At 39.5% G+C, this 23,585-nt stretch overlaps 1 protein-coding gene across 1 annotated transcript; it reads right to left on the bottom strand.

The window, feature by feature from the left end:
• Positions 1 to 1,708: 1,708 nt before the first annotated feature.
• On the bottom strand, positions 1,709 to 23,091 carry mfsd14a2 (major facilitator superfamily domain containing 14A2). The gene is made up of 12 exons (XM_030752243.1): positions 22,831 to 23,091; positions 20,032 to 20,127; positions 15,394 to 15,456; positions 13,127 to 13,254; positions 12,826 to 12,940; positions 12,521 to 12,739; positions 10,837 to 10,950; positions 9,679 to 9,750; positions 8,515 to 8,627; positions 6,250 to 6,347; positions 4,788 to 4,945; positions 1,709 to 4,673 (listed from the first exon to the last, which is right to left on the bottom strand). The coding sequence occupies exons 1-12, from the start codon at positions 22,912 to 22,914 to the stop codon at positions 4,461 to 4,463; spliced, it is 1,473 nt and encodes a 490-aa protein (XP_030608103.1). The 5' UTR covers positions 22,915 to 23,091; the 3' UTR covers positions 1,709 to 4,460.
• Positions 23,092 to 23,585: the final 494 nt, after the last annotated feature.

Here is a 23,585-nt window from a genome sequence, read left to right on the forward strand (position 1 = left end):
AAAATATCCCCCATGCCATTACACCACCACCATCAGCCTGAACCATTGATACAAGGCAGGACTTGATCCATGCTTTCATGTTTATACCACATTCTGACCCTACCATCTGAATGTCACAGCAGAAATCAAGTCTCATCAGACCAGACAACATTTGTCCAGTCTTCTATTGTCTAATTTTGGTGAGTCCATGCAAACTCTAGCGTCAGGTTTCTGTTCTTAGCTGACAGGAATGGCACCCGGTGTGGTCTTCTACTGCTGTAGCCCCTCTGCTTCAAGAGATGCTCTTCTACATACCTTGGGTGTAACCAGTGGTTGAGTTGCCTTCCTATCAGGTCAAGGCAGTCTGGCCATTCTCCACTAGATATTTTCTGTTTTCGGGCCATTCTCTGTAAACTGTAGAGATGGTTGTGCTGGAAAATCCCAGATCATCAGAAGTTTTTGAAATGCTCAGACGAGCCCATCTGGTACCAACAACCATGCTGACACTTGGTTTGAACTTCTGAAGGTTGTCTTGACCATGTCTCTGTTGAGTTGCTGCCACTGACTGGCTAATTAGATATTTGCATTGACAAGCAGCTGAAGAAGTGTATCTAATAAAGTGACCAGAGAGGTATAAATAAGCATAATAATCCCCCTTTAAATAAATCATTCATTAACAAAAATATCAAGGAGTTTTTCCAAAGGAAACGGAACTAGCCCAAACGCATCTTTATACAGGAAATGACGCTTTATGATGTTATGAAAGTGCTCAGTAATCACCTTGTTAGTTTTAAGCATTCATCTAATAAACATAATTTAGACAGACAGTAATTCAAAGCAATGATGGGCAAGTTATAAGCTGTTAATTGTAACACATTAAACTCCCCTATATGAAGTTAAAAAAAAAATAAATAAATTCTAGCCACATGGTTTCATATTGGATTAATACCAAACTTTGTGGTATCGCCCACTTTGTGTTCACCCTTGTTCAGGGGAAAAGACCTTTTATGATTTCTGCCTCCATGTGGATTTAATTAAAAACCCACCAACCATAGTAAATGAGCTCAGGATAATGCACAAGTATATGTACAACGTGTAGGCGGAGCAAACATTACTGCCACCATTAATGTTTAAAGGGCAGGTTTTCTAAACAATTAACAGACCATAAAAAAAAAAAAAAAAAAAAAAAAAAAAAGAGAGGGTGTGTGTGTGTGTGTGTGTGTATTATATTTAAAGTAAGTAAAGGCCAGCAGGAATGCTATCCGTTTACAGTAATCCCTCGCTACTTTGCGGTTCGCTTTTCGCGGATTTTCAATCAATATTAGTGTAAAATATTTATTGCGGTATTTTCGCTGTTTCGTTGGGTTTTGCGGTACTCGTTCTTCACATGCGTAGTACAGTAATGTATATATTTGGTGTATAAGTGTGTGGGGAGGGTTTATAAAAACTTTAAATAGTGTATAACTACTAAAATAATGTATAAGTATTAAAATAAATAGCGTCCCTACTATGCGGATTTTCACTTATCGCGGGTGGTCCTGGAACGTAACACCCGCTCTAAGTGAGGGATTACTGTACAGTGAGATTTACTGGGATTTAGCAGACATTAACTGTAGGAAGCCAAATGATTATCGCTGCTCAGACGCACACTCGCTGCTACATTAACAAGATTCCATGCGTCACACCTGTTACCCATCCAGAAACCACAGACGCAAACTCAAACTTTTCATTGTACAATAAACCTTTAATAAATAGTTTGTCATTAGTTTCCCATATTTACATAATAACCACCATTTTACTGACTTAGGTTGCCATACTCATTTCTTGGCTAATTTTAGGCACACAGAGAGAGGGGTTCAGGCCACAAACCACATTGTACTAAAAACAGGAGTGGCTAGCAGGTAAGTCTGGAGAAATATATAATAATTATAATAATAATTGCACCATACAACCAAATAGACCAAGAGGTGGCCATCTCCTCGAGGAATAAATATATACATTTTCTGTACGTACAGGTGATTTTTGTACATTTACAGTCATCTGCTTGGAGGCTGTATGTGTGCACATAATGGGGGGGTGGGGTGGGGGGTGGGCTGGTGCAGAATCTTACCAATTTATCCACCATCTGATTTTTTGTTCAGTGTTGGTCAACTAAATGATAAATAAAGACCTCCTGTGTGGTAACATCCCCTCTGAAATGTTAAAAACTAAACATCGAGGATATAGTGTGGTCAACATGTACAGCTTGATTTGAAACATTCAGAGAAATCTGGGAAAAATAAGTTCAACAAACCATGGAGAAATGCTTGTTATTTAAAAAAAAAAAAAAAGACAGATGGACATTTGATAATTTACCGTCCAATGTTGAAAAAGAATCCTAAAGATGACTCAAGTTTTAAAAAGCTATGAAAAAATAGCATTAAAACTTAAATCTTCAGTCAAAGAAATTAAGACAAAACAACGCAACAAAGAGAAAAAAAAACAAAACAAATCACACAAGTGTACAATTACACACACACACACACACACACACGGTACAAAAAAAGCAAACCAAGAAAAAAAAAAATATGGCACTAAATATGTGACGTACATTTCAGTTCAAAACGATGTTAAACAGCATGAAACCTGCTGTTAGCTACTAGAGGCATTTATAAATTAACTCTGTAAAGTTACAATTTACTAGGCGCCAACACGGTATTTGAATGAAGGGAACGCAGTATCGCTGATGCAAATGACCAAAAAATGCCACCCCCCCCCCAACCAAAAACAAAATAGGCACCAGGACTTACGGGCATGCCAAGTCCGAACTGCACCACCTACTGACAGCAGCGGTTCAAACCTACAGATAAACCCGAGACATCAGCAGGCAGGAAACATAACAAATTTCAGGGTTTACAGTTTAAAGTGGATTTTTTTTTCCTTCTGGGATCACTGCAGATTTCACAATACTCCCTACCTCATCATAACGTCCAGATTTTACTTTGAGTCGCTGTTTGGGGCTGACATCAACATTTCCAGCCATCTAATCCACTGCTGCTCTTAGTTTCACTCTTTTCAGAGCTTCAGCACAAGTTACCAGAAGTCCATGAGGTGCTTCATGTCAGTTAATTTGAGAAACTGAGTGTGCCTCTTAAGCACGTATGTCAGGAATTATATGAAACAGCTATGATTCTTATCCAATTACAGCACACTTATTAGCCTTGGTGTTTACTACAACAGCAGTATGGCTGATATTCTGCTGAACCTAATGATATTAATTCAAACAGTCAGTGCCAACACTGACATCCTGATAGCAACACTCCAGCTCCAAATGGTCCAGAGGCTTTTTAAAATAAAACCACGGTTCTGAAAGCCTTAACCCTGATGGTGATAAATGTCAGGAAACAACGTAACAGGAAGGGCATGAATACAAAGGAATAAAAAGTGTGTAACGGCTCCGATGGGAGCAATAGCGCAAGATTACAGAGCCTTCTCAGACCTCGGTCTTCATACAGGTTACGTAATGTCTCCATATATATATATATATATTTATCTTAAGTCACTTCAAGGCAACATTTGTTTCTTGAATAAAAACTTGAAGCACAACTAGCCTTCAGTTTGAACAGAGAAAAATATACAACCCAAACTGTACTACTAATCTAGAGAATGGCAAGTAAACATTGAAAAACCATTTGAGCTAATAAAGTGGTCTCTTCTAGTCTTCTCTCTGTAAGAAATTTGATATTTGAACAAAATCTGGTCCTAACAAAGCTTTTTGTATCTGAACTGGTTGACCGTCCTGACTGCAATTAGGCAGCGCCTCTCCAATACTGGTTTGCAGGCTCCTTTTCACAGGTTAACACAGTTGCTGTGCCCCCCTGTTGTCCACACAGAGGAAGTACTGTGTTCCCTTCTTGGATGCTTAAACAGAGCTGTAGTCACAAAGACAAGCAGCAGAACAGACGTTAGCTTGTGAAAGGGCATTTGTTACACTCTCGTCAGACAAACAAAGTTGCCACTTGACTAACTAAAGAGGAATAATCAAGAGTCACACAGGTATTTAGTAACATATCAGATATGCCCCACTCACACTTTAGACCAAAGTCACTTCAGTTCTGTTTCGCACCAGGAGGGGGACAAGCTGTTGTATGCTCCACTGTTACAGCTTTAGAGAAACCAAAGATTGGAGTCCTGCTCAGCCACACACACACACACGCACAACCCCTCTTCCACCGCAGCCCTGAAAATATTTCACACACTTTCTTCACACAGGGTCTTTAGAGAGTCCTCACAATAACCCAGCTATTATAAAGAAAAGGGCTGCTAAGGAAGGAGTGCACACCTTTGTGCTGTGGACAGCAAAACAGACACAAACACCTCTTTGCGGCACTCGAGTGTGCCTGAGGTGCATGCGTGTCCTTGTGGTAAATTATGTAGATCTGTCCATGTGTGCAGGGTATTTTGAGGTGGAGCGAGGGAGTCTGCCCCCCCCTGAGCTGAGGTTATACACTGCTGTCCTCCAGCAGTGGCTCCTTGCCCTCTGCTCCGCTGCCTTGCGGGCTATGGGAGTGACTCTGTGCCCCGTTGCTGTGCTTCTTGTAGGAGCCGGGCCTCATGCCAGGCCCCGTGTGCTCCGGGATGAACAGGGCCACCAGCAAAGACAGCAGCACTGAGCATGCACCAAAGAGGAAGGGAGGACCTGGGATGATGGCACTCTAAAAAGAAGAACACTTTTGTCATTACAGAGCACAAAAATCAGGAAATTCAGATTTCAAAAGTACAAAATCTGCTTGCAGATGGCTTTAATGTCACCTCAGACTATAGCTCACCTCATCAGTGGGATTGGCCATGTTGGGTTTGGCACCTCTCTCAGAGCCGTCTGTGTCAGTCAGCTCCACATGGAATAAGTAGAAGACGAAGCCGTACAGAGCGGGACCCAAACCGTTACAGAGGCCTCGAATTCCAGTAATCATCCCCTGAACAACACCTAAACATGGCACACACATATGGAAAAAAAACTTTCAGTAGATCCATAATTTGGAAAAAGAATGTGAATGAAAACATATTTGAGACAAAGCTGACAACATAACCACAACGGTGAGGCACACATTTATCAAATAAAGTAATCAATATGAAGTACTATATGGAGCACAGCTGCTATTCTAATGACAAGCTCAGCACCCATATCAGAAGCACTAAATGACGGTCTTAAAGATTTCCCTGATGTCTGCACATACTGTATGTGATTACGCACATGATTCAAATAATTCTGTCCACCAAGGGGGGGGGGGGGATCACAGACCTCACTTGACTGAAATTTTCCCATCATTCTCTTGTTTATCTCTGGAGGTTTTGTTATATGTGCACTCTGTAATTTCACCCTGCATCTCAAACATTTGCAGAGTACAAACATCAAAATCCTATTTTCGGCTGCTTCCTTATTCACAAGGGGTTGTCACAGAGGGTAGCATGTTTGATTTGGCAGATTTTCTACACCGGGTGCCCTTCCTGACACAGCTCCAACGGGATTTGTATCTCCTCCCGGAATCGAACTGGGGATCTTTTGGTTGTTGGGCAAATGTGTAAACCACTGCTATCAAGGATCAGCGCCGGTGATAAACTGGGTCTCCAGCTACATCTGAGCAGTTGTAAGAAGTTTTAAGTTGAAGAGACCACAGTGTCCAGCGCCTCAGGTGAGGAAGGAGATCAGGGTGCATTTTCTTTTTCCCCATAACAGTCACAGGGATGTGTGCTGTGCTTCATGCCGAGGGTGAGAGTTTCAATATGGAGCTCTACTGTATCGTCCTGTGACGCCTAAGACTGAACATCCTGTGGAAAACATCCTGTGGAAACAACCTGAACTGTGGTGGGCTGAGGGAGGAATTTTTTTTTTTTTACTGGCCCATTCATGTAATCACATTCATGTGATCACACTTCATATTTAATCTTCTTTTAGACTTTATCAGGTAAAGGTTTCATATTGCTGATGTTAGCTGACAGATCACCAGTCTGGGGATTCTACATTGGCTACTGATGTGAATGTGACAATTAACCTAACATGCATGTCTTTGCACTGTGGGAGGAACTCTCTTGCTGTGAGGCAATAGTGCTAACCATGACAGCAGCTATATTAAGACCAATAAATAAATAAATAAATAAATAAATACCATTTTTCTTCTACCTCAGCCTGAGACACTTAAATGCTGTGTTGCTATTTGGCAACAGGTTTACTTTTGTGCATCTCTGAAGCCCTACAAATATCCATGCCAAACAAACTGACGACACATTTACCTTGCTGGTCAGGGTCTGCATTGCGGGACACAATGGCGCTGATGGCAGGGAAAGTGATGGAGGACATGGCAGCAACGGCTCCAGCTGCCCACATCATCCTACAGACAACACAAACATGATGATACAATATTTTACCTACTTAATACTTAAATGAAGAAACTATGAAGTATGTACTTCTCTGATGACAGCTAGTTTTAGTTAAGGTTGCACTTCTTGTTTTGAGAAACTCTAAAGTCACAACAGTGCAGCTTTGTGTCCCTGTGCATTTCATTATGAAGTGACTTTTATTCTTAGGTACACAAAGAGTCTGTTCTTTTACCCTTCTGTGAGCAACAGGAGGATTCTCCGCTTAATATACGACCCAGCCAGCTTAACCTTTATTTAACCTAATTGCCACAGTATTGACCAAAGCACAGAGGAGCAGCAGGGAGACATGCTGAATGTTTTCTTTCAGAATCAATAGATATTATAGTCGCCTGTCGTCTCCTTCAGGCCAAAACAACAAGAGAAACAAAAGCTACTATGACAACACTTAAGGAGAAATGAAACAGAGTGATGAATGTGCATAGGTGGTTTTGGTTAGGTTAATGTCTACACATTTATTTAAACTGCTTACAATCCATCATTTGTGTTCAAATAAGTCAAATAAAACCTTTCAGCACTGAAGTTGTAACATTAGGTGAATCAGTCACCATTGCTTAAGCTTATGCTTCCCTCTAGTGGTCTGTCAGGGTAGTGAAATGACACCAGAGAATTTAAAAAAAGAAATTCCAGTGCAAAATTTTTTATTAATTTGGAAAAAACAACAAAGCATTTAATTGTAATGGGGAAGGAGTCCCAACGTGTATATGGTTGGTTTTAATGATGCTAATGATGTTAATGAGTAAATAATGGTGTTCCTGATCTTTTTAAAGCTAAAGATAAAGCTAAAAAATAAGACAGATATAAATATTCTGTTATCTCAAATAGTAAATACTTAACGCTGGGTTTTCTTAGCTGAATAAGTCAACCCTGAAGGATTAGAACTATAGTGTCACAGAAAGCGGCAGGAAATGATTTGTAAAGATAAACTTCCTTCCCCAATTACTTGAAATTATAGCCAGTTACTATATTTCATGTTGTATCATGGCTTTTTTTTTTTTTTTTTTTTTTTTAAACTTTACATAACAGAAAATAAAAAGCCAGAGCCAGTATGTACACCAGCATGGCAACAAAGACGTTACAAAGGGATTAAAGCACCAGGCAAATGACTGAATACTGTTTACGTGTTCAGCTGTGTTAGTACAGTCATCTCCACTAATCGAGGTTGGCTAAATTAAGTTAAATATGATTCGGTGTACTCACACTGGTATACATCACAGACTGTGTATTACACATGGAAGTAACCAATATAATATCACCTACTTCTTTTAGTTTCTGCAATTAAAAGCCTCAACATTAAAGTTTTGGCCACTGGTGCGTTATCTTTTGGTGACAGAAGTGACCCTATTCAGATGTGAGGGCGATCTGCTAAGTTATCAACTAATGCTGCTAAGCTTGGTTGCACACAGATATCTGCTAATTATTGCCAAATAAACTAAAAATCATCCCTCATCAAAACTTATGCTTTATGACTAATATTAGTCAGATAAATCAGCTGAAAATGCTCTAACAACAGCACAAACTTAAGTTATTAAACTGGTAAGTCCAGTTGAAGATCTTGTAGTAGAGATGAGGCCTAACAGATGTGGATGGTTTTTAACTGCCTGTGTTGAACACCTGTGAACGTGGCCACACCCAACTCCAACAAGTTATAAAGAAATTCTATTCCTCCCCATAGATTTATTATGAAGGGGCTGTAAATATGCTTTGTAATTTTAACACAGGAGTCTATGGGAGCTGACTTGCTTTTGTAGCTAGCCTCAAGCAGCCACTAGAGGAGCTGCAGTTTTTGGCACTCAGGCAGTGGCTTAATTTCCTCCAGTGAGCAGAGCTGTACACATGCAGCCCTGCTGTGTGGTGTTACACAATTGGCTTTACAGCAGGTAGATGAAGCTACAAGATTAACTGCAGTCACCAGAAAAACCCCGTTACACTGTTGAACCTGGGCTCCATGAATACACACATATTACAAGTGGAGGAAGTGAAAGCACAGCGATCAATAAATAAAACTACACATTCTCATTTTCCACCAGTGGGATCTTGGTGACTTCAAATTCTACTGAATTGAAATAAGTGAAGGTATAAGTGTGTATACAGTAGAAAAGAAATATAGGAAATACTGACCAGGGCTGAGATCCAAAGCCATACCAGGCCAGCTGAAGGATCTGAAAGCCGAGGCCAAGGAGGATTGTGTTCTTATTTCCTATAGAACGCATCAGGATCCCCAACACAACCGTCTAAGGGAACACACGATATAAAAGACAAGTTATACAGGCAGTGATCTACAAAGACATTAAATTTAACCAGCTTATCATCACTCGAGTCCTGAAATACAGCTGAAATAATTATACAAGTACTTACATTAAATAACCTTAAATTAGAAATGAAACAATTACTTTGATTTGGGACACTGTGAAAAGTACTTTTTCACAGCTTTATTCCTATAGCACCAGCTGAAGCCAGAGTTACAAGGCGCTTCACAGAATTACCCAAAGACAGCATCATTAAACAGTCCAGTCTCAGAACAAAACAATCCAGCAGTCAACAAAATAAAATAAAAATTGTTACTGTTTTTGGACACAGCTGGAGATATTTTTCTTTTGTTTGTTTTTTGACAGCATAAATTTTAAATAACGCAGGAAGTATATTTTATGTCTGCAGCATACTGTCCAGACAAAGCTGTGGTTGCTTTAAGAGAAAAACAAACATGTTTTTCCAAACCTAACCCAGGGATTTTTTTATGCCCCACCCTAACCAAACAATGCCAACAGTTTAAATAAATAAATAAATAAAAAATTACGATGATGTGAATCCAACTTTGGTCTCTGTGTTCAAATGATTTATTCCAACACCTCCAACCTCGAAATGGGGGCTTTTTTTTGTTTTTTGTTTTTTTAATAGTGGAAAATATTAATTTGGTGTACATGACATGTTGGTACATACGAGAGCAGACAAAGGAAAAATTGTGATCAAGGACAAAAATGATGTTGGGAAATTTGTGTTCAGAAATACAAATCAATTGATTAGAGGTCCTATCTATTTCACAAACTGGTGTGCTGCATTAAAACCTTCCAAAATACATAAAATGAGAGAAAAAGAAGAAATCAAAACAAAAGAGAATAAGGAAAGCGGGGCAAGAGTAAAATATTAAAACATTATAAACCTGATCCTATAAAAGATGGATTTTTAAGTGAGAAAAAAAACATTTACATCGTGTGTAATAAAGTAAAGCAGAATGATTAATATCAGATGTAGATTCAAATCAACAGGTAAATAATTTTGAAGTACCTGAGCTAGTATTGAGAGGATTCCCACAACAGCGATAAAGGCAGCCACCGTCTCTGATGAGAAGCCTATGACCTGAAGGCAAGAGAACGTTGAGATGTTACAGGTTAGGACAAGAACACCAGAGCACACATCTTAAAGTAAAACCTTTAATAATCTATGCAGCGGGAGAACATGGTTTGGCTGTAGTCTTCGGTAAAAAGCAGGCTGTTTGCTACTTATTCTCAGACAAAGTTCTTCTCTTTATGCTCCTGGTGTATTTAGGCTAAGTATGCTCCGCTTTATCACCATCAGTACAGGCAGCAGAAAGAGTAGGGCGTCTGATTCTCTGATTTGAGGTGTGTTTGATCGAACACAATGACTGAGCTGAGATATACGGTAAAACTATTTTGGTATAAAAGGGGACATGAGGTGTGGTGGGTAATTTTAGCCCCACTGTGCCAAAACTACTGTATCACTTTTTTCAAGACGAGTCTGAATGTGCAGGACCTGCCTAACCGGTTCAACCGACGCTGTTCACACAAACTTAATGGTCTCCAGTTGAAACTGTTTGTTAAACAGAAAAGATCCCTCCTCCTCGGTTCATACCGTGACTGCTTCCAGATGCCACTGCAGCACAATGTCCAAAGCTGTCCACTTATTGCTACGTGAGCTTAAAAATGCAGTGATTTTCTTGTGAAAGCATTTTTTTTTTTTTTAGAGAAACCTAATGAATCTGCTCTACTTTTTCGAAACAGGCTGCTCAGCAAACCTACTCTGCCAATCTTGGAGCAGTGTAGGTGGAAATGTGTGGTCGGTGGTTTTCCCATCATACTGAAATTATTCCCTGAGCATTCCAACCCTTAATTAGCCAAAAGTTTAAAAAAAAAAAAAAAAAAAAAAAAAAAAAAAAAGGCAAATTGTATTGTATTCATTAAGAAATAAGTATCCTTCATTCTGATTATCAGTAGAAATCAGTATCTACTTTACACTCCAGTAACACCTGCTATTTTCATTCAACAATTCAGCATCACACTTGGCTCAGCAGGGGCCTTCCACAAAGGAGTAATGGGCTACCAAGTGTGTGGGGTGGGTGTTGTGTGTCTAAACACTGCTTCTGTGCAGATTCCAGCAATTTTGTGGTCTTTCTGGAAATGTGTGAGGTGGAAAGGGCGGTGTTACCTGTCTGAGATAGAGGAAGAAGCTGGAGTACTGGCCGGCCTCAGGGAGGTAGGAGAGGAACACTGTGATACAGATGAGGAGCACCGTAGAGTCCTGGCCCACTTTACGCAGAGACTAACCAAGAGAACAAGAAGAACAGTTTAACTTGAGCAAGAATTCAAAACACGGGAATGTTTCCTGACATGCTCACTTAATCAGATTTCCTTATTTAATAAGCCACAAGCTGCAAAAGCATCTCTGTTGTCCAGCCTCCTAACATAATGAATATTTTAACTGTCAAGGTGATACAGGTGAAGAGTTCAAGCTTTACTTGCATATGTGCTACATATTTCTCTTTGAATATCATTGGTGATAATGGCATTAACTCTGTATTAAAAGGCCTTTTTGAAAAGGCTGTCTGAAAATGAAAGAAGCCCACACACACATTTAAACAGATTGTGCTGGCTGTAATTTATTCCTTCTGTTCTTAATGGCCATTAAAATATTTCATCCTAATATGTTTCCACTGGAAAACTCCCAAGAGATAGGAGGAAAAAACCCTCATTAGAGCAGAAAACAAACCACAAAGTTTGTATGAAGTTATGATGACACTTTATAAGTTTTTGCCTGTGGGAATGAGGTTATGGGATTTGCTGGACAGACTTGCATTAACAGACAAGACAAGCGATTATTGTATTGACTCACTGGAGTCAGTGTTGATCTGCAAACTAATGGAAGGCCTCTTAGGGCACTGTGAGATAGCTCAAAATTGGACATCCACATCTTATCACCACAAATGTATACAAAACTGAGATAAGAACAACTGAGAGACACCATCTCAATGTTCAAGTAAATATAAAACTAATCCAGATATCGTTCTTGATCCAGGGATGCAGCATATGCATGGTGTGACTGCAGGAATTTTCAGCCTCAGCAGGGGTGTGCCATCTCAGACTGCTCGTTTTCTACAGACTCCTTCCTGTTTTATTAAGTGTCCACTGCAGCTCCGCACAGCAACAAAGGAGAAGAGATTAAGTGCGAAAGATACAAGATTCCACTAATGCAGACCTCTAAAACCTCAAGGATTAAATAATTATTGATAAAGTTTGGAATTATTTTTTGCACAGAACCGAACAGAACAGCAAATTTAAGCTATCAGAACTAGACTGTGAAGTAATCCTTTAAATATTTTAACAATCTGAGGTAAATCATTTAAAATCTGAGAAGTGGACAACCAGCAGCTAAATTATGTAAAATTAAGTTAAATAGGAGAAAACAAACAACAGCTTCTATAACTGTATCCTTTATTTACTAAAACTCAGGTGGGGCATGTCAGGAAAAAAAGTTTGAAAAGCAAAAGCACAGCATTACAGGTGCAAACGGTAGCTGCTTTTCTCACTATTATCTTATTTCTGTTAATTTATTACTAGTTATGAATCACCGAGTTGCTCTGCAGTACTCAGTGACTGAATGCAAGAGCAGCCTGCCCTTACACATAATATGCAGAAAGATTAAGTGTTCTTCCAGCACAAGGCTCTTTGCTAAAATGAAAAATATTCAATTATGCGTGAAGTAAAAGCCTTCACACAATGCTTTGTGTTTTTCTTCATACCAAAGACTGATGGCTAATAAATCACACTGCTATTTGGGTGGCCCAGCCTGTGCACTGAAATTTATCAATAGAGATTACTGCGTTGTTACTCACAGCAAAGGGGTCTGCCTGTTCCCAGGAGATGGGTGCACCCCATGATGCTGGCCTCATCTTCTCTGGCAGCGACTCTGGTACGGCCACCAGAATGAAGCAGATGTCGAGCAGTGCGATGGCTGTGGCCAAGATCACCACTAATGTGTCACTGTAGGCCACAGACAGGTAGGCTCCGATGGCCGGGCTGGTAACCAGGCTTGCTGCAAAGGTAGCTGATACCTGAGGGACAGAGTGAAACAGAGATTAAATAATTGACAGATTGTTAATTAACACCTTTCAAAAGCTCTTGAAATGGGCCTCCTTACCAAACCATAAGCTGTGCTCCTCTCATGCTCTTGTGTGATGTCTGCCACATAGGCAAAGATCACAGAGAAGGTGACGGCAAAGACACCAGACATCGAGATGACTGCAAAGTACCACCTGAAAAAAAGACAACAGCTTAATCTGTGAACACAGACAATGGCTGAAACTACAGACTGTTACGGTTAATGTGGATCTCTGACATGCTGGCAATGAATAAATTAAAGATTCTGCTGATGAAAAGGCACTACAGTGTCCAGACCAGAGGAAAACTTCAGTACTGAGCTATCAGTATTTTGCACTCACCATGGGCTGATCTTCATCAACGGAATGGGGGCACAAGTGAAGAAGACCGTTAGCAGCAGGAAGGACTTGCGTCCCCATACATCTGACAACGCTCCAATTAGTGGAGCACTCAGAAACGATAACAGGCCCTGCAAAGGAGACAGACAGAGGGGACGCGGGAATAAGAGGTTGCTGGATGTACCACTAGTATTACCAATGGTTTAACCTTCACTTTGATTCAAGAACTTGCGCACATTGTCAACACATCAAGAGACTCAAACTTGCAGCCTTGAAACTATAAAATAAGCCGCCTAAAGGTAGCTGGCATGCTAAACCTCTGAGACATATGCAGGCCAACACACAGTGAGAACAGAGCCCATCTTTAACATATTGTGATCCGGATTACAGATTAACCTTATTTAGCATTTAAATAGTTTTGTCTGACAGATTAATTTTGTGGTTGAAAGAAAAATGAGTAATTGCGATAATTATTACTCAGATTTGCAAACTCAAGTTCACGTTGGAACATTTTTTATGATTAGACAGCACTTCTTGAATCACAGAATAAGAGTAACCAGAAATCTGAAATGGTTACAAGCATGTCTTTTTTAACCCATCTGCAGATTATCTTAAAGCAATTCACCTTTGAAGGAACTTCAAGGTTACTGTGACAGCTAGGAGTAAAATGTTAGCATGGTGAGCAGGATGCAAATACAGTCGTCCCTCGCTATATCGCAGTTCACTTATTGCAGCTTCACTGTATCACGGATTTTAAAAAATTACTACTTCTGTTTCGCGGAGTTTTCACTATATTGCGGAATTATGTGGTATACAGGTATTTCTGTAACAACAATAAATAATCACAAGTACAACAATGCCAGATAAAATAATACACCTAACATAAGGCATAAAATAAAATAGCATTTAGTCTGTCCTCTTGTAAGGCTCTTACATCAGAGTTCTGACAATATTGTATCTCCGGAGTGAGGCAGAGTTTGTGTGTGTTTAAATGTGTTAGCGAGTCAGTATGTGTGGCTGTAAGCCTTTAAAGGAGCATGTGGTCTGAGCAATGAAGTAAAACAAGCATGTCAACATTCTCAGAACTGAGTGTTGTCCTGTACTTTGATACGTTTCCTGCTGCAGAAAACGGACATTCAGATGGTGTACATGTTAAAAAAAAAAAAAAGTTAATAATTCAGTATCCAACCTAACTGCACTGGGTCAGTGGCTCAGTTTTTACTGGCCAGTAAAAAAAACAAAACAAAACAAAAAAACTGCCCTAAGAAAGAAATAAAGCTTTTCTTTTTACATTTTTAAATATTAACACAATTTCATTAATATTTTATTTATATTTTATATTAATCAAAATCTGCAAAACAATATTACTAAGCTTTGAGCCTTGAAATAAATATGGTGTCATACACCCGTCCCCCTTTAGACTCACCCCTGCTTGCTGCAGATGTCACTGACAGAAAGCAGGACGGCTGCCGACAGCTTTCAGCGAGCTGCCCGATTTAAACATCGTATCAGACAACGTTAACGGTACATCTGCATAACTTATTTTAACTTGCTGTAGATTTTTCACTCTGTAAAACAAACAGTGGTGGATGGGAGCGGCGAAAAAGTTCACTTTTCTTCACATTGCAGTAGTTGATTAATCATTTACACGTTGCCTGACTCTGAAATGCCACAAACAACAACCAGCTGATCCAAACAAACACCTGTTAACAGAGAAGCAGCAACCTGTCCTCTGGTGCACAAACTATCACCACTCACATCATATTCATTTAATGGCCATTATAAATGCCAATACTAATACATCAGCAAATAGCTAATATTAGTCAGTATATCAGGTGGGCTCAACCCATTAAAGCCACCCGACACGCAAGGCTCAACTTTCCTTCACATTCCCAGTGGCACAGTACAGAGAAAAAGACCCGAGAACCTGATTTAGCTCTTTTTGCTTTAAAATCAACAGATAGTCAGTGAACACGTCACAGTGCATTGAAGCACTTTTATTACTTTCTCATTCATTTCAGGGTGTCTGCTCTTCATTCCTGTCCATCCATGTTTGGTCCACCCAGTCAATCACGGCTCACAACAAAATCTGCCATTTCAAAATAAATGCCTCTGGTGCAGTAATACTGACGTAACAGGCGTCTGAGTAGTTTACAACAGCTTTCAACCTCACCCAGCCAACCATAACGAAGGACATGAACCATCTGTCTGTGAGTGAGACACAAGAAATGGGACCAGTTATTCTGTTTATGTGTAGTGCCGTCTCTCACCTTCACACCATGGATGAGCCCATTCATCAGGAATGTGTGTTGGGGGAACGTCTGGTGTAATACCTGCAGAACAAACATAAGTCCAGATGAAGCCACTTTATGGCAAGAAACATGATCATGATTATTTTGGTCAATACTGTAAGCTTTATCATTCAATAATATTATTAATTAATTTGCAGTTTTTAAACTTTAACATGTGTTCTGAAAGAGGATTTCCTTTCATCTGAAATATATATATGAATAAATAAATAAATGAAAAAAAAAACAAAAAACCCAAAAACAAACAAACAAAAAACCCAGAAGAGGTAGAGATGGTTCAGGGATATGGGGTCATCCAGAATTAGGCCCAGAGTGTTTTTGACTGTAAGGTTCTGTATTATAAGGGCAACCGTGGGTCCCTGAGTGCAGCCTCGCTGCCTGCATGCCTCGTGAGACCAGCACAGCAGCCTCAGGGTGAGCAACAGAGAGCTGATGGTGACCAGGTGAGTGATCCAGAGACAAAGGCAGCTGCTGGCACCTGTTATTAATCTGTGCACAGGATCCTCTCTCAAATCTTTTGGCATGCCACTTCAGGGAAAGTTCATGGCCCATACAATTTTTTGAACAATAATAAAGATGTAAGGGGACACTAAAGGTCAGCTTTAAAGCATTAGCAAACTCCACGTCCCACCTTCAGTGACTCCATCCATTTAGGAGCCATTTAAATGATCAAAGCCTATAACTTTCAAAGACATGTGGCCAACATGTCAAGGACCAGGTCTGGTTTTATTCTGTTAAAAACAAAACAAATAAACAAACAAAAACAAAGATGCAAAAGGACACTGATTACAACCTACATGAGATATTGTCATGCCTAAAACCAGAGGAAAGGAAATTACAAAAACACAACGGAAATTATCACGAAAGAGAAAAATATCAACAAAATTGAGGCATGACCCAGATTAAACACACTACTTACATTTCTATGATACCACAAACTGTTGTGTCGCTGCTCCACTGCTGACAGCAGAGATTTTTATGCATTGTTATCCCACATAACTCTATAACTCTCACTTTTGTTCTTGCCATTTCATTCGATGAAACGAGTTGATGCAGATGTTTATTTTGAGAAAGGTCATTTGAAAATTCTTATAGTTCCCAAAACCAAATTTATTAGAAAACCTTTTACAATTGCCCTGGTTTAAAAAAAAAAAAAAAAAAAAAAAGACTTCCATAAAAGGTCTTGAGTTGCTGACAGGAAAAAAAAAAAAAAAACATATCCCCCAAAATCTGGACTATATCCTTTTCTGTCAACAGTGCAATCATGTTTGATATCACTGTTAACCTGAGCAGAACAGTTTGTTACACAGAACCATCTGGGCAGTCGCCCTTGAAAAATGTTTGGATAAGGGCACACACTTTCAAACAACACTTGGTTGGCTGGATGAACAATGCAGCTGCTTTGCATGTTTAAAAAAACTGTAATAGACTCCAGAGATTTCAGTTTCTCTGAAAAGGTCAAAAATTCAGCCCTGACACACCCTAATGGTTAGATATTTTGAATTTCAAGTATACCTAGTATCATATCTACACTTGTGTGTTCTAATACCTGTCAACAGTCTGGCACCTGGCATTTTTTTTTTTTTTTATGGCTTGCTACAACATGATTCAAAGCTGAGATAACTCAGACAAACTCGTCTTCCCTTCACTCCTGTGAGCACCAAAGACCATCAAATTACAGATTTGGTCATAAAGGCTGCAGGCAACCTGTTCTAGATGATCTCTAGCAAATCTGAGTTTGCCTTTCCACAAGAGCTGACCCCAAAATAGTTGAGTGACAACTTTTTCCTCAGGAAGTAAAGATGATAAAGTTGGTGTTGTTCTGCTTACGCCGGGCAAAAATAAACCCACACTCATTTGTTTGAGCAGTTTATAAAACCAATAAAGTTGCCAGTGTTGGTTAGCAGATTACAGTTTTGCATCGTTTTGTTTTTTTTTTTACTTTAAATTAGTTTTAAATGTTTAGTTTTAGTTGGGCCGGGCTCCTTCAGTTTCATTTGTATTAGTTAAAAATTTTTTGTTTCAGTTCAGTTTTTATTAGTTTTAGAGCCAGTGTTTGTTACAGTGAGAGTAAAATATTATAACAATGACACTGTCATAAAACACTGCTGTCCCAATAAATTCAAAGCCTCCTCAGGCTTGTTGTGCTCATAAATTTGACCAAACTGACAAAGACTTTTAAAACTAAACATTTCCTACATATACTTTTTATTTTGGTTAATTTAAGCATATATTGTTTTAGGCTATTTTCTTGTTTTCTAGTCTAGCTTCCATTTAGAGTTCAGCTAACAAATGATTTTAGTTTGGTTTTGGTTTAGTTATAGTTAGCCATAAATAACCTTTGTACTCTGCATTATCATTTCTGGAGTCATTTGTGGTTAGAGACTAAATGACTAAGTGTTTATTCATGTTTCCTTCACTCTGCTCTGTTAAGAGTAAATGTTCATCAGTTTAGTAAATATGACTTGGAGTAATAAAAAAAAAACAAAAACATTCTTGTATAGTATAAAATACTCAAGTGTGCATTTATTATTATTAATAAGGAAGTGACATTCTTGGGATTAAGAATCTCTTTCATTCACTTTGTTTTTTTGTTTTTGTTGTTGTTTTTTTTGATGGTGGGAGAAACTGAAGCTCCTGGAGAAAACTGATCAAGCGTGGGAAGAAAATGGAAACTCCACAGAGTAGAGAACTGGCCATGTTTGAAAGTGGGACCCTCCTGGTGTGAGGCAGCAGTACTAACTACTGTGCAAACCTTTTCAAAGCTAATCAACTGTAAAAAATGGTGCAAATAATAAAATAAAGTTTGCCTTTGTGTGTTTCTGTCTTTAAAAAGACATTTCTTTTAAATCTTTCACTGTCAGACATAAAATTATTTTTGTGGCCTTGATTGTTTAGAGCTGCTGCCCACAAATGAAAAGAATAATATTTCAGATTTTAAGATGCAAAGAACTCAGACACCTATAACATTTTAGCTAGTAAGGATGTGTAATTTATTTCAATTACAATGACTGTTTCAAGCATTTCTTCCTTCCTCTTCGTAATGATGCTCTTGTTTCACTTTTCATCATTTCCTTTGCTTTTGACCCTTCATAAAAATCCAAATTCACCCCCCAGCCATGTTTAGGCAGGTTTACATCAGTTCAACTGAATCATCTGAATTATGATTAAAGCACAATGGAATCCACTAAATAAATAAACTAATTAAAAAAAAAAAAACAAACAAACATGCCGCTTCTTCTTAAAGTTTAACCCCCCCAAAAAGGTCTAGGGGTAATCCTGTTAAATAATCATGACCTCTGTATTAACCAAAATAACTAATTATGATATTATGCCATAATGAAACAGTCCTTTATTAGTGAAAGTGCAGAACAGAAAGCAGTTTTCAGATAGTTGAAATCCACAGGATGTCAGGTTTGAAGTCCATGGCAGGTACAGGTCATTGACACTGGCACAGGACACGACGAACTCCACTAGGACTAAACAACAGGATCTGATTATTGTTGGGGGGTAGAGGGGGAAAGCTGAAGGTAAAGCTAAGAATCCCCTATTTTCCTCTGGGAGTCAGTTACCCAACACACAGACTGAATACTGTGGGATACTAATGAAGCAGCGTGCTCACTGGGAGCAGTGAAGCAGTTGCTCTCATCTTCAGGCGTCCTCTGATTAGTCTAAAATGCAAATTCTGCCTCCGTCCAGGGATTGTGAAGGCAACCCCTCCCAAATCCAACCAGTAGTTAATGCTCAAAAGTTACACATACAACCACCTCTTCAAACAGGAGACTGCTGTGAAGCACACATTGCATAAGCCTGTCTGCTTTACATCATATGGCTCACAGATGTTTACTCATTTGTTTGAGATACCAGTTTCTCCTCACAGATGTTTACACTGGAAGGAAAAGGCATGCATGTTTTTAAAAAAAAAAAAAAAGGAAAGAAAAAAAGAACGAAGAGAATTCAATAAATGCTGAGTTTGGCTGGAATGCGAAAAAGCAGAGTGAGAAGAATGAAAACTATTAATACACAATCCCTACTGGTATGAAATAAAGCACTTCATTGGTCTCAGCTATCTTGGCCCTTTACTCATTTACAGAACCATGAAACTGTGCTTTGAAAACACTTCCCAATGAAGGCATTTTGGAAAGAAATTCTTCTAAATGACACTGTTCAAATTGTCTGACTCAAATACTTGGCACCATACCACCCCTCGCTGCTGTGTGGTGCACCGAGGTGAATGTGTGGTGTGGTTTCCTGGCCGGCATCTGTGCTGCAGGCTGACAGCACCAACCAGTGACCCCTGATAAGCCTTTTTAGACAAAGCTATTGTCTGGTGCTCAGACAATACAACTGTTTGATGGCCTTTTCATATTTCTCAGTTCATTAGCTGCTGGCCAAACATCTGCCAACACACTTTCACAAAAAACAAACTGTCACCCAGGGTCTCGCTTAATCGATTGGAGATTCAATTATTCATAGACACTGATGGTCTGGGGAAATGCCACTCGCTCGGTGACTTTTTAAAGGAGGGAAGGTGGGTGTGTTAACAGACTACAAACAGTTACGTCAGTTTACATAACTGTGTGTGTAATCTGGTCTTACCGTGAGCATCGGGGTGGTGAGGAGACCCCATGCAAAAAACTCCAGGAAGATGACCACCACAGCATGGTAAACACTGGGCTCGCCAATTCCCTGAGGCTGAATGGAGACAAACACAGACACACAGGTAGAAAGGCGGTTAGCTGACAAGCAACGGAGACCTCAACATGCATTAAAGTGCCTCTTTATGGGAAGATATTAACAGATCGAACATAGAGCTGGAATCTGCTTAATGATACAGACTCCACATCGCCTGATCCTGTGGCACAGCCCACAGTTGGGTGAGAGTGAACTTCACTCCAGACCCTGGATTTTTATAAGTATCCAAACTGAGGGCACTTTTGACTAAACCAATACACTGCTGAATGTTGAATGCACAATCCATTAATCATATTTGATATGTTTTTCCTGCATAAGGCTACATCTACTCAACTACACAATGATTAGCAGATTCAAATATAGACAAATTATATAAATACTACAAATAGACTAGACTGAAGGACACTTATTCAGTAAGATATGTTTCTTTATAGTTTAGCCTTCAGGCAAGATGATGTTTTTCTACATTGATGACCTACTGAAACTAGCTTTTGTTTTCACTACCAATAGCCATGTTATGTGCAATAGCTTGTCACCAGCACAGTTCTCTGAATGCACGTTACAAGAGAGAGTTGCAGTGAATGATGCAGCATCCAAATCTAAAATTGCATAAGATGACATGAGCAAATGAAAGCTTGAAGTGCAGCACTGTGGTTATATTAATGCATTACATACTTACAACATTAAGCTGCATCTATACTGCTTTGCTCTCATTATGAATTGCACTAAGCGGAAGACAGTGAACCCACCAAATAGATTTTGGCATTCTCTCAATGGAGAATCACCAGAACTGTGATTTTTTTTCTTTAAAGTGGGGTTGATTAAGCAAACTCTTGGTGATAGTCAAACCAATCTTGCGTCACCACTCAAAATTCATTCCATTACGAACCATGGAAAAACCCAGGTTTACACAATGCCAATTCACTAATTGGCATTAAGCCACTGAAATGAAAAACTATGCAGTTTCATTTAACAGGTGACATAGCACAGTATTTTGTATTTGAGCTTACTGGGTCACTCTTAAAATAAAGGCCTAGATCTGTAATGAGAAACACACAAATAGAAATCCCTTTTGTCTTTCATAAAACCCACACTGTGGAAAGGAAGTCACTATATTCCGGCTCAATTTAATCTTTGCAAATCCATTAGGTGAAGATGCAACGTGATGGCGTGCACATGGACAAACTATGGCAGGAAACAACTTGCCATAATAATTGTAGAGACGATAAAATAGGCCAGGTTCAGCTGAAAGACAGTGGTTTACCCTCTAGTGCGGTTTGTAATTCTCCAGCATGTCACACGAGCCTACAGGTCTGACAGGGGTGTAAATCAAACAACCTCCCATCACAACTGTACCACCAAGATGTCTGCTTTACTAAGAAAATGAGGAACAACACCTAATCGTTCTATTGAAAGGATGTAGCAACTTCCTCTCCACCAAAATTACGCCCTGCTATGCATTAAGAGGTTAGGTACTGCCATTGACTAGAGAGCCTAATCCACATCATTTACTCTTGTTTGATGTTCAAAAGAGAAATCTTAATGGCTGAGTGGTCAGAACCAGGCACAGTAAAGATTGATTATGAACAAAAAGCCTGACTGGAAAAGAGCCATATAAAGGAAGGTGTGGATATGTTTATAGCTGACCATCTGAGATGGTCTTCCTTATTATGATTACAACTGTGTCTTCATATGGATTTTCAGCATGTTTGGCATTACTGTCCCACTGATTACATAACCAGTACAGATGCCTCACTGCGTTTAGCTCCACCGTACTCACTCTGTGCCAGCAGCCAAATTTAGGAAAATTACCACTTACCCCAGCTAAACAGTCAAAAAAAAAAAATTTTAGACGAATCTCTGATATAAGAGTTGTACTTTAGTTAAGGACAACTTTATCACAACATGCCCCATCATTACAGATTTACAGGTGTCAAACCAGAGAGAGGAGAATAAATGTGGCACAAACACAAGGCCGGACTATCCAAACTATGTACAGGAAATAAACACTTATCCTACCTTACATTACATCAGGATTGGTTCTAAATCCGGAAGCTAACCAGTGTTTTTAGTTGTCGGTTTTTGTGTTTTGCCTGTTTTTAAACAACATGACCAAAACCAGTATTTAAATATCCTACCTTCGTCTATTTATAAAACCACAGGATCATTTAGGAACCGCAAGCTAGCCTGGTACCGCATACAGCAGCTTAAAACTAGCCAGATATATCCATTCAGGTAATAAGGGTAAAAAAAAATTAGTCCAATTAAACACATATGCTAGTGAGCTAACGTTGAGCTAGCTCCTGGTGCTGCTTTTAGTGCCACATGATTTAAAAAAGAAACACAAAAACGTGAGCATTAACTTAGACTGAATAAGCTAAAATCCGATGTAACTGAATGACTGTGATAAGATTAAGAGAAGCAGCGCTAACGATGACATTAGCCTTCGACCGTTACCTGAGCTGACGTGTTAACGAGAAAGCTAACGCAGGCCGCTAACATTGGCAGTGCTAGCCCACAGCTAGCGGTGTTAGCCCACAGTCTCTTAACGGTAAACGTTAACCTGCTACCACCGATAGCCACAACAAAAGCTGCATCAGCTTCCGCGTTTTCACGAAATAAACACACCAGCACCGGTGGCCGAGAGCCGGTTTAGCTCACTCGCAATCTAACTTATGGGAGATAAATAAATATTTAACTCACACTTCCTCCATCTTTTATTATAATTTTCTTTGCAAGAAGAATGCTGCGGTTCAGCCGCTTCTTCTTCTTCTTCTCCCCCGTCATTGTTAACTTATGTCCATTCTTGGTGTCAGAGGGTCATCGTCGCGCCTATCAAAAATAAAATTACCCACTAATTTCGCCCCCTGAGTTCATCACACTTCGGATAAATCGGCTCCAGGAGGTAGCTAGCAGTGAGCTAACTAAATGATGATCTCTCATCCCCACCCCACCTCACCTCAGCCCGTCTTCCTGGACTAAACGTCGACCCGCCCCTTTCAGGCTCATTCCCGCCCAACGATTGGCTAGCTAATACTAGAACGAAGACCAACTGGGCGTCTGATTGGCTTAGGAGACGTCACCTCAATCGAGCCTCACTTGGTGATTTGTGAACGTCACGTCGCGGGTAACAAAGAGGAACTACCTTATTTGGAGAGTGACGGCGTTTACGAAAAAACTGACTATTTCCACGAACCCAGTGAAGACATTCTGTGGAAATACGTTTATCATATATTCATACCCAAAATCTTCACTACATTCTATAGTCTAGATAGGATTATTTATTAAACGTGGAATCAAGATTAAGTAGTATGCATTGCAGATAATGTGATGGTGTGTGTGTGAGCGAATCTGTGATACATACATGTATAAATGTAGGTGAATGCATGCATATATGTATACATATGAATGCACATGTATGAGTATCTGGGCCACTGGGAGGTTATTTGAAAGCAAGA

Source organism: Archocentrus centrarchus, chromosome 17, assembly GCF_007364275.1.
Source record: "Archocentrus centrarchus isolate MPI-CPG fArcCen1 chromosome 17, fArcCen1, whole genome shotgun sequence".
Taxonomy (NCBI): Eukaryota; Metazoa; Chordata; class Actinopteri; order Cichliformes; family Cichlidae; genus Archocentrus; species Archocentrus centrarchus.